The following is a 12,080-nucleotide window of genomic DNA, read 5'->3' on the forward strand; positions in this document are numbered from 1 at the left end:
TACAATTTACCCCGCCAACAACATGACCGTTATTTCCCCAATCCTACAAAATCACTTCCATGTCACAACCTCATATCCGTTCTTTCCTCATTAACCTCGCCATTTCTTGATTGGCAATCACAATGGAGTCTCAGTAAGTTTATCTGCGCTTTTTGTATCTTCATCTCTACAATCATTATTGCAAACATCAAATAAACCCTCATCACATCAATATTCCCCTCGCTCTTTTTTTTCAATTTGCATACTGGTCCACGGGTACTTCTAATTGCTCTCACTATCACTTCAATTGGCAACGAATCTCTGGGCTGCTAAACTCACTAACATAATCTCAAGAGCTGATCTTATCAATTCTTCCACCATTCTTAGTGAAGTAAGCATTGGAGATTTGTCTATCAGGCCAAGGACAAAGACTAATAGAAGTAGGATCATTCATCTATTTTGAATATGGCATACAGTTACGAGTCCTCTGCATGGATGTCAAGCTGGGAGCTTTCAAAAGCTCGTGAAGAGCCTGCTGCTGTCATTGGCGTCAAAGACTTGCAATTGCAGGTCATGGCCGGAGCCGATGGGTGGACTGGGGATTGGGTTGAGGCTACTTGTCCACAACAACCAGCTCTCGTCTCGGTGTCCTTTGCTTTACGACGACCTTTCAAGAAGGCATCTGAAGATGATGATATCGCAGGGGACACTATTCATTATGGCCTCATCAAATTAGCAATTATCGACGGTGTTAGGGCTTATCATGCAAGAGGTATAACACCTGACTTTGCAAGCGAACTTTCCATGAAGTCAATCTGTATATTCATCGCTTCTGTTCTTGTTAGGCGCAGTCTTGCAGTAGGTAGAAACGTCAATTGGTCCTCAATCAGAATCATGCTTCCAAAATCGTCTTTACGGGGAGCTGGTGCCAGTCTTACTGCACAAGCGATTTACAAAGAACCTTCGTTGGAGGAACAGGAAGCAGGCACCTTGCGCAGCACTGGTCATATCGGAGAGAGTTGTACCCTTCGACTGCATGACCTTACAGTTCCCACCATAATAGGCTTGTTGCCAAAAGAGCGCACCATGAAGCAGAATGTGGTTGCGAATATTGAGATAGATAGATGGTATGGCCTGGGAGATCTTCATTGGGATATACAGCAGATCGTTGTGAAGGTAGCCAGCATATTCCCCATCTTGCGTCACCCATTTACTAATTTCACTTGGTAATATCTAGACGATAGAAGAATCATCATTCCAAACTTTGGAGGCACTGGCAGAGCGCATAAGCAAGAACATCATTCGACACTCTTTGATCCCTACCATGATAAAGCAAACCTCCACAAAAGATAAGTGGGATGAGCTTGCTGATGATTATGCAGACGTCCCATGGGAGGAAACGCATGTGCCCAGAATATGTCCAATTGTTAAGATCAAGCTGGAAAAGCCAAGTATATACGTTGACACCACACCAGGTGTTGAAATGAGCATGGACATTCGACCCTCATGTGACTCGCCATACTTTGATTTATGGGAAGGGTACAAGAGGTTGCGTTTATGTCCACGCCCACTCATAGGTACGCTCACGGACTGGATTGCACAGGAGCACCCCGGAGGATCAAAGGACGGAACATCGTCAAACGTAGTAGGCATTAATCGAAAGTTGGATGGTCTCCAACCCGATCTCGCCAGGACGCCCCAAGATGCGAAGGAAATCACTGCTCAGCCAGGAGAGCACCCAGAAAATCCACAGGATGGAGAATCACCAAGGTTAGATCTGAATCAAAAGCTAGATGGCTCCCAAACTGACACCTCCCAATACAATGATAATGCGGAAGAAACTGTTACTCGGCCTAAGGAACACCCGGAAAACTCAAAGGATGGAGAATTGTCAATTTTGAGTGACTTAAATCAAGAGCTCAAGACTTGGCAAAGGGATATTGCTCAACTTCGAAAAACTGCACAAGGAATCAGGGCTAACGCAAAAAAACTGGATGATAGAAAATCTTCAATGTTAGCAGAAATTAGCCAATTGCTGGATAACTTCAGAAACGAGCTCACCAACGTTCAAAAAGCAATGCAGGAGTTCGTTGTTCAGTAATTATCTTTTGCGTCTAAAAAGTTGTAGAGAGAGGGCGAGAAAAGGGTACGGGTTAATGATGTTTTGTCAACATGCTGTTTCTGGGAGTCAACCTTCATATTTTAGACCAGAGGATGATGAAAACTGGCGCCAGTATTGAAGTTGGGTTAGATGGAAAATGTATGGAATTAAGGGTGGTATTTTATTTTCTTAGAAAATCAGCATTCACGGGGTATTTTGGGTTGCATAGGTTCCTTTTCATCATACTGAGGACTAGCGTTGTATACATTATTGCATGTGTTAACATCTTGTTATCAATGGGATATTCAAATTTGAATTGCATTCCCTCTATAATTTCTTGTACCCCTCAACTGCCATTGTGATTGTGACTATGGGTCCATGGACTGATTATCTGGCTTTGAAGTGGATTTCTTCAAACAGTTTTCTGACGACCATTAGTTGCTCTGTGGTTTGATATCTAGCTTTGAATAAAAACTCACGATTCAATGTTGCGTTCATGTTCCTACTTTTAAAATAATAGTCAAAGAAAACAAAAACTCCAAAGTGGTTGATTTCAAATTATGTATTTTCCTGTATGTATATGGATAATTACTTCTACTAAAACGCACCTTAACGACAGCGAAGCAATACCGGATATTCATCTCATCGATGAAACTCCCAGAATATAATATATACGTGTGTGTACGTAAGGTAAGGTAAGATATGATAAGATACATATGAGACGACTCCCCAAATCCGAATCCAAATACAGATGCAAACCGAGCACGCCTGCTCGCTCATTGTTTGCCTAGACAGAATAGTATTCCAAACAACGCCATTCCATGCATCCAAGCACGCATCCATCAATTTGTATTTCCAATCCCAAGAACCCATTTTCCAAATAATATTACTTTGATAAAATCATCAAGAACCTATAATCGCTCCGGACTCTCCGCGCCCGGCATGATTGTTTCTCTCGCAGCTTCTGCCTCCATTTCCAAGCCATCCCGCTTTAAGGTGTATGCTTTCCAGCCTACAAATGCACAGAGGATGATTCCCACGACCAATGCTGAGCCCATCAACATACCATTAATCGGTACTGGGTTCCCGTTGAAGACTTTGTGGAGGAGGGCATCCAATCCACTTTGACTAAAATTGAGAAGACCTGCTAAACAGATAATCAATCCGTATACCGTTCCAAAAGTACGGAATCCAAAGACCTTGGCTGAGTAATCGGATACGGCGGTGTAGTAGAAGGGACGGTAGAGGACGAAGAGGGAGATATTCGCATAGGCGGCCCAGGAAAAGGGGAGCATGCCGAGAACGCCAATAGTGGTCGCGATGGTCACGAGGAGCGAGAGAACAAATGCGGTACTGGTATTGTCGAGAATGATACCAATGAAAGGGATTGAGAGAACGCCGCCCAATGGAAGAGCCAGATCAAAGAAAGTGTTAACATCGACGGCTTTGTCGTAGGAACCAAGGAGGTACTCGTATTGTGGACGAATGGTGGCGACGAAGAAATTGATCCGTGTCATTTGGATAACGGTAAATAGGGTAATAAGAACGAACCACGGCGACAGGATTTGTTGTACTACAGTTTTTCCGTGTAACACTCCCCATACGCCGGAGATTTTATTCTTGCGCTCTTCTTGCTTAACTTGTTTACTGCCCGGCTTGGTGCCCAAAAGTTCGGTTATTTCTGAGACAATGGAATCACGACGTTGACGACGCTCTTCGCGAAGGAGAGCTGTAGTTTCGTCCATTTGATCGTCGAATAAATCGTCATCTTCGACCTGTTTAACCATTTCTCCTACTGTCTTGTACGATTGCGAAGGCATGACGAATATTTGTGCGATGAGGATAAAAGCCGGAACGATCAGATAGATGAGGAAGAACTGTTTGATGTGGAAAGTTCCGTCACTCCATTGATATATGATTCGATATACGAGGAAGAGCGCACTGGAGGTGTCAAAGGCACCTTGAAAATCATTAGGTCAAATGCGAAAGCGGAGGCAAAATAACAATTACTTACCAGTTAAAAGGGCCAAGATCAAACCGGAATGTTTGGGAAAGGTATTCGAAAGCTGATAAGAGGTAATCAAGAAGAAAGCTCCTCCGAGTGCTAACAACAGATATCCTGGAATAAATCCATCAAAAGGTAACTCATCCGCAAAAGCAAAGAGTGTAGCTCCAGCCGCCAGGAAAATGCTTCCTATGATACCAGCTACTCTTGGACCAAAGTTATCCAAGATAGAGCCAATTGGTAAAGCTGCAACATTTGTGCCAACCGCAGCAATCGTGAACATCAAGTTCAGATGTATCTCCTGCTCAAAGCAAGTTCGTACTCCCTCTTTCAATTCATCTTCTGAACAATATTCTCGATAGACACCTTCGCGGATAAGAACCGGTTTGAGCGCTGCATATCCGAAGACGATACCGGCAGCGAGGAGACAGTATACTACTGCAATTGCGACTTGTACTACAATTGAGAGTTCAATTAGTACATTTCCGCAGAATGATTTTCGACCATCCGACGAGACGATGTAGAGATGAAGATTCGCAGCCCAACATTCCAATGCCGCATGCGCATCACCACAAACCAACAAACACACTTACAAATTCGCTTCCCCTTCGAAACCTCAAACGCAGCCACCGTTTCTATCTCCTCGACCACCTGCTCCTGCGGTTCCAAATCATCCCCCCAATTTCCTGGTAACGGACTAAAGCTCAATTTCCTCCTCTGCGAACCCGCCGGGGACCTGCCTCTTTCCGGCGACAGCGATTCAAACGACGTTACTCTTTGCGACAACGACATGATGGTTGAATGTCTACCTCGTTCCCCGTCTGTGCGACACGCCGACTTTTATATTCCGCGAATCGTACCCTAAGGAAAGAGAAACAGGCAGCGGTGACGCTATGAATACCTCGTGGTCCAATGGGTCTGAATCGCAACTCGAGCTGTTTTGCGGGGTAGGAATGTTTTATATAATGGAAACTCAAAATTGTGGCGGGGGAAACGCAGCTCTGCAGACTTCGAGTTAGCGGGTGGAAAGAGCTTGTGATTCACAAGTTGCTCTTGAAATCAATTGCGTCAGAAAAGTTTAATGCAACTCTTGAAAATCAGAATGATTCAATCTTTCTCACTGTTTCTTGTTGTTACGAAGAAAAAAAGCACACGAAAGGTTACATGTACATTTTATAGGAAACATATATTTTTATTTTTTCTATCCAAGAACAAGGTCCAACAAAATCTTTGCTTGCAACTTGCAAATAACCTGGCACTTTTCTATCAGCTTGGGTCCAATCTTTTGTCGACTAGACTTTTTTAACCCTGTACTTGCATACGCTGAGGGTCGTTCTACTGCATTAGCAGATTAGCTCGTGATATTCAAATATTCTCGGCGAGAATTCGAAATTATTGAGAAAATCGCGAAGGAAACCCCATCGGATCCCTCCGAGGGTTGCAGAGATAATAAATATATCAATTGTATCAAATATCAAAAGTGGGAAAGACAACAGGAGTAGTGGCAGAAAAAGGCAATCAATCTGCAAATTCATCTACAAAGTAAATGGATAAAGTGTTGTATTAGGATCATTTTTTATTTATTTCACACAATGTACTGAGCATAGCTTTTCACGACATAATACAGTACAACATTGAAAATATGAATTTGTCTGCCTCTCAAGGGATTGCTTCCCCATTTTCACTCCTTTTCCAATCCAAATACCCATTCCACATCCAGGCATACATCGCCCATCGGTCCCTTTTACCCCAGTGCTTTCAAAACTCTCATGCTCTCTCTCCAGATGATTATTGTACTGATATTAACTGCGCCAGCTTCAATCAAGGAAATTCGTCAAATACGGTAAGGAATAACGCGCAATAAATGAACAACCAAACTCGCCATGGTATCTCCTTCCCATAGAAACAAGAACAGGAAAGCAAAATCCATCGTAAGCTTTCGATCACCTGCCCCTCCGCAAAAAGCACGCGGAAGAGACAGGTCACCCCCCTGCCAGAAAATCTACCATCCATCCCTTATCCGCCCCTAAATAACAACTCTAGTATTCTATCCTACTAAGAGCCGTGTGTACCGACGGGTGTGATGTCTCTGCTAGTTCGACCAGTCTCTTTCTTGCTAAGCAAGCTTCTTCCAAAACCTGAACGGGTCTTTGGACTCTCCGATCCATTCTCGGTAGAGCTCATGATGAAATTGGATTTTACGGTAATATAGCCCGCACCACAACGGATTTGCTTCTCTTGCATTGTGCCAGTTTCGTCTACGACAAGCGCTCCCTCGCCAAGATCATCATCTGAGCCAAAGGTATTGTGTGCCTTGACAGACACTTGGAAGGTCGCATCTGCAGAAGTGGTGCATTTAAAGCTTTCTTTCTTCTCGTTGAAAAGTACAGTGCCGTTAGGCGATTTGATATGATCAGTCTTGTGAATGACTTTAGGCTTGGCACCCAGCGATTTAACATAGACCATAACGCTTGAAGAAGGTGGAAATCCCGATGCAGACACAATTGTGAAGTTTGCAATACCCATAGGTCCGCCTGTAGCACCAGGAGAGCCGAACATGCCAGAGTGCCCCGAAGATGCTCCGAAAGACTTGGTTCGTGCATGATTCGGTTCTGATGGAGGTGTCTTTGGAGGCATGATTTCCGGAATTGGTACCCCTGAACCGGGGAGGGCACTTCCACGCTTTAATCCGCCACTTCCATTAGTAATAGGAACGTCGTTATCTAACTCGGAACTAATGCTGCCATTAAGGTCGTCTTCATCCTTCTTCTTACTTTTGAAGCCGTGTCGAATAAAGGAAGCTCCTTTGCCAACACCATGTGCCGCAAAGCCAACACCCTTGATTGGAGCTCCTGCGACTCCAGTGACAATCTTTCCTGGCGTAGCAAATGTACCAGAGAACGTTGAACTTCCTTGTCTCGACCTAGTCACGTAGTCTGGGCGGAATAGCAAGCGTAGACGAATAGATCCCGATTTACCTTCCAAAGCTAAGCTCATTTCCTTTGGCTTGAATGGTTCCAAGAGGTTTAGGTTAATCTCGGCCTTGCCAAGGAAGTCGGCCTTATCACCGAAGTCCCAATCCATGACGTTACAAACGAAATGCGCTGCTGTTCTTGAAGGTACATCGAGCTCGAAGAACTCATTCCAAGCTGGGTGTAAAGTCTTCTTCTGGACTTTAGTCTTGAACACCGAATTGCCATTGAATTCAAACTTGCAGTATGGATCTGAGTATCCGTTGCGGTCTGCCGATGGAAGATCAGTAGCATCCAGAACATCTACTCGTAGTTTTCCCATGTTGTTGATACTCTCGCTTGGATCCAGGTTCATCTTAACTGGGATATACTTGAGTGAGACCTTGATATTACTAGTATGGCCGTCATCATCTCGAAGCTTGAGTCTATGGAATATGTTAGTACCTCTAAAGTAGGGATCGTGAGAGAAAGATATCCCTCAGAGATCGATGTTATTTTGCACTTACATGGTAGGATTATTGAGGCATTGTTTTAGGGTAGCTAGTGTCTCCCCACTTAGGCGGGCAATAGTGGAGTCCTTCTTGTCATCCCCCTTACTCTGCTTTTCTCGAATACGTATGGTGATCTTGGAGAAATCTAGTTCACGAACAAAGCAATCGCCTATCTCATCCAAAGTCATTCTCTTCGATTTGATTGTGGAGGACGAGTATGACGGGAATGCCATATCATCAACGACAACTTCGACGTGAACATTGCTTCGGGTCAAGTCGCAATCAATTATCTTGAAGATAATAAGACCGGATTCATACTTGAGTAATTCTTCGGGCGTAAGATGAATCTTAGGAAGTTGCTTTTCTTTCGTGGTCTCTTCTTGCTCTTGTTCACCCTCCGCAAGCTTTGCAGCCATCGCGGATTCGCTCGAAGACCGTGCAGGCTTTTCTGATCCGTCCCCATTTTCCACAACATCCTTGACGCCATTTTCCATACCAGTTATGCGACCTCTCTCTGAGGACTTTTTGCGGGCGGCCTCTTCTTTAGCTTCTTCCTCATCTTCGGGATCTGCGACGTTCAAACATGGATAGAATGCTACAGTATAATTGAGTGTTCCTCTGGGGGAGCCCTTTCCATGCATGCGCAATCCACCGGCTTGTGGTACTTTGTCATCATGTACAATGAATTCCCCATTCTCAAGTTGTTGAATGTAGTCAGCAGCCAGGATTTCGATCGATCCCAAAGTACGATCACTGTTGATAGTCTCTTGATCCATAACTTCCAAAGTTAACTTCTCCCGGACACTGTGGACGGGGACGTATACAACTTCATCGAAATCTGGGTTGAGGTTGTTTTGGAATGTGACTGTTCGGGCCTTTTCTATGCCAGACAAGAGGACTCTGACGTAAGGATCAGATTTACCCAGAGTTTCAAGATTTCGAAGATCTCGTGCATTCTTGAAATGGAATCTCATAACACCGATAGGAGTAACATAACCGCCAGTGCCTCCGCCCACACCTTGCAATGCGATTGGTTTCCACTGAAGTGTTAACTTCGCTCTGCCAGAATTGGCTCCAGCGAGCGTGTACCACTCTTGACCCTTTTCCATTAAGTTCAACATGTCATTGAGTTTAATCTGATATGTACCAAGGATGGGATCGGTACCGAGTTCTCGGTCATCCTTAATGACAAGACCAAAAGTGGCACTCTTTCTATCAGTGATGAGAAGTTCCTTGAATCCGTTGTCCCAAATAGGATTGTTCGTTCTCTTTAATTTCCTTGTGACGTGAATTTCCTTATTGTTGAGTAAAAGTACAGCATAGGGGCTGAGCTGACCAATGAGACTCTTGGTACCATCGAGGTCTTTAGCTTGCTCGACACAGAAACGAGCAATACCGGTGTTAGACTCAGGAGGAGGTTCAGTCGTGCCATCTGCGAGAGTACGTCCTTCGAGAACGGGGAAGAATCGTAGATCTGTAGATAGTAGGCCACGTGCCTTGCCATTTGCCATAACTTCAAGCTGTTCGTTCTCATATTCCGTAACCTCTTGCACCCTTTCCAATGGGAAACTGGCAGTACCAAGTTCTTTGTCTTTTCGGTATTCGTTATAATCGAAGATAGCCATTGTGAGACTCTCGGTGAAAGAAGTAAGAATAACGTATTTCGTCTCATTCCATTTAGGATTGGCGTTTTCCTTGATGATTTTGGTTTGTGCTAGAGCAGGACCATTGTTGATTGACAGGACAGTATATGGATCGGGCGTTCCAGCAAATTTGTCGGGATTCTTAAGCCCTTGAGCCCCGTGGAGAGTGACAGCCAATACACCAATAGCCTGATCAACAGCCGATCCAGACAGCATTTTCGCGACTTCAATTGGGAACACGTTAGGTGCATACATGATCGGTCCGATATTCGCATGGATCTGTTCGAGAATGAAACTTTCAAGTCCAGGAATGAAGTTGATGTCAAATCCAAGAGTTTCACCTCCAAGAGGTTTACATACATAATCGATTGCTTTTGAAGAGTCAGTCTAAAATATTTACTTAGAGTACGCGAGATGTAGACAGTTGAAGTCTGAAGCTGACCCAAAACACTGGGACAGCTTTGTGTCCACGCGAGATATAAAAATCTCGGGGACGTTCCAGCTTGCGGATAATAATGTTTTGAAACGCGAGCATTCATAGGACAGGAAAAAAAAGACAACAAAACTTACTAGGCTTTTCAAGGAATGAGATTTCAATCTTTTCCACATGAGGAAATGGAATCTGAAGCTTGATCTTAACACGCATGAGACCTGAGAAAGCCATATCCTCGACAATAACGTCAAGACCTTTACTGATCATTGCTTTTCCAATTCTGATTTCGAGGACAACTTTTGGGTTGACCTTATTCTTGATTTGGCGGGCAGTCATGTCCGCATGATCATTTGGAGTGAAGCTGAATTTCCAGTCCATGAGTACAATATCATCCTCTGCTTTGGGATACGTCTTCACGTGCTCCAGGCGAGGTGGCTTTGTACCCAGAGTGAAAGTCTTCATGCGAAGACTGTCCAAAAATGCTGGGGTTGCCGTACTTAACACTTGATCAACGGAGTTAATGACTGTCTCGGCAAACACTGGCTGGAAAATTGGCCAAAACTTGACCATGAAGCTGTTCATCCATTCCAGACTTTCCGTATCAGTTTCAAGCCTGTTTTTGGCAAGCTCGCGATTGATATCGTCACGAAAGTTGCGTCTTACTCGACGTATCGAAGTCCTATAATATGTACCACAAATCGCCATGATAATGAATACCCAGCTGAGCCCTCCACCAAGCGTGGCCACAAACCATGACGAAAGACATGCAAATATGATGACGGCAGTATTTTGATACCAATCTGACGTAAAATTAGCAAATTGTCCAAGTAGAAGGCAGTATTAAATTACCCCCATAAAATTTATCCTCAATCTTGCCCTCTATCCAGGTTTGATGGTCTAGAAGACTTTCTCCTTCTATAGATTCGCCAGAATCTCCGGAACCAAATCTGGGTGCCCAGCCAGCTCTTTCGATCCAGCGGGCATCCTCATCATCATCGACATATCCGTTTGCTACAGGCTGTTCTGATTGTTTGCTTCCCTTTGCTGGAGCTGCAAGAGCTCCGGCAGTAGAGGGAGGTGGTAGGTCGTAAGCTCCTGGTGAACCATCGTCAATATCCGTAGCGATTGCGACACCTTTCGATTTGTGCTCATGATGAAATCCTTCTGGAATACGCTGCAAGAAACTTGATATTAGCAGATGACCAAGAACCCGAAAGACTATAACCTACAGCCCTAGCCTGTGCTGCCTTCTCCTCTGGACTCGCATCTGGGTCAAAGGAGAAAGCTGGCACGCCTGCCTTTCTACCCTCATTGACAATTTTTGCTTCAGCATCTGCTGCTGTCACTGAACTGTTAGGATCTTGCGCTGCTTCTACTGCACCCTGTGTTTTGAGCTCTCCCTCCAATCCCCTTGTTGTCGACATATTTGCTGTGGTTGTGCGGTCCCGGGCCAATTAAACAGGCCGAAATTGCAAAGGTCACTTATAAAAGTGCTGACTTCAACCAGACAACGACGGGATGTGTCGTTGAAAAGAGTAGTCAGCAAATAAATAGAAGATAAACTTTCTGATTGTGAAATGCTCAAGTATTGATTCAAGACCGATTTCGCAGGCAGAGGAAGTGAATTGAGCTATAGAGAAGGGCTGTGGTAATAGCGGGAGGCTAGAAGCTTATAGCTTCGGGAGAGGTAAGATAGGGAATGAATTAAATTAAATTGACCAATCCGAACCACCTAAAGAATTGGGTAATTGGTGTTTAGTTTGAAAGCAAGATCATGGATATCTTATCCAGAGCTTCAAATAGAGTCCCTTTTCCTCAAAGGTTGGAAAGAAGTGAAGGGGGGTTTTTTGTCTATGAGAATGATTGAGAAAGAAATGTAAAAGGGATTTGTAGCTGATCTTCCTTAACCTAGACGATTGGCGATGACGACAGACAAAGACCCAGAGGGTTTTAAAATGAGTAGGAAGTACTGGGGATTCACAGTCGATTTAATCAAACCAAGCCTTGATTTTTTTCGGTTTTTTATGGTTTGTTGACAGCTGTATGAACCTAGGTAAATGATTGGGGGGGGGGGGAGAGGGGGTTTCCTTGTTATTGATGTACATTACAATTCTCGAGTTGTTTTCAGACATGTTTCCTTTTTTTATTCAATACCTAACTTAATACAATATAAGAACAAGATAAGAATAAGAATCAATGCTCCTCCTCACTTCACTTCGTATGGGCATCCGTAATATCATATCCATACAGAGCACTCTGTACTTCGTACATCAAATGATGCCCTACCATTTGGCTAATCCTTGTGTACATCACTTCGCTCACAACCAGCACGCAGCAAGCATTATTACATCGCTTGCTGTAAAGTGGCCTCTTCTACATTCTGAGCCAGTTCTGAGTCTGTTGGTGTTTCTCTGCCGACTCCTCTGTACAAACTCTGCAGACTCCAAAGTACCCAG

General features: G+C 44.1%; 3 protein-coding genes across 3 annotated transcripts; 1 reads left to right on the plus strand and 2 right to left on the minus strand.

The window, feature by feature from the left end:
* Positions 1-122: 122 nt before the first annotated feature.
* Bfra_000830 (uncharacterized protein) lies at positions 123-2,080 on the plus strand (the record flags this gene model as incomplete). The annotated part of the gene is made up of 4 exons (XM_037331274.1): positions 123-133; positions 334-370; positions 424-1,155; positions 1,217-2,080. 4 exons carry the CDS (start codon positions 123-125, stop codon positions 2,078-2,080), a joined length of 1,644 nt encoding a protein of 547 aa, XP_037197607.1.
* A 911-nt stretch (positions 2,081-2,991) lies between these two features.
* Positions 2,992-4,877, minus strand: Bfra_000831 (putative major facilitator superfamily transporter protein; the record flags this gene model as incomplete). Its single annotated transcript, XM_037331275.1, has 3 exons — positions 2,992-4,040; positions 4,095-4,541; positions 4,679-4,877. 3 exons carry the CDS (start codon positions 4,875-4,877, stop codon positions 2,992-2,994), a joined length of 1,695 nt encoding a protein of 564 aa, XP_037197608.1.
* A 1,263-nt stretch (positions 4,878-6,140) lies between these two features.
* On the minus strand, positions 6,141-11,048 carry Bfra_000832 (putative membrane bound c2 domain protein; the record flags this gene model as incomplete). The annotated part of the gene is made up of 5 exons (XM_037331276.1): positions 6,141-7,482; positions 7,564-9,562; positions 9,762-10,424; positions 10,474-10,798; positions 10,854-11,048. The coding sequence occupies 5 exons, from the start codon at positions 11,046-11,048 to the stop codon at positions 6,141-6,143; spliced, it is 4,524 nt and encodes a 1,507-aa protein (XP_037197609.1).
* Between the last annotated feature and the right edge of the window lie 1,032 nt (positions 11,049-12,080).

The sequence above is a fragment of the Botrytis fragariae genome (assembly GCF_013461495.1).
Source record: "Botrytis fragariae strain BVB16 chromosome Unknown tig00000001, whole genome shotgun sequence".
Taxonomy (NCBI): domain Eukaryota; kingdom Fungi; phylum Ascomycota; class Leotiomycetes; order Helotiales; family Sclerotiniaceae; genus Botrytis; species Botrytis fragariae.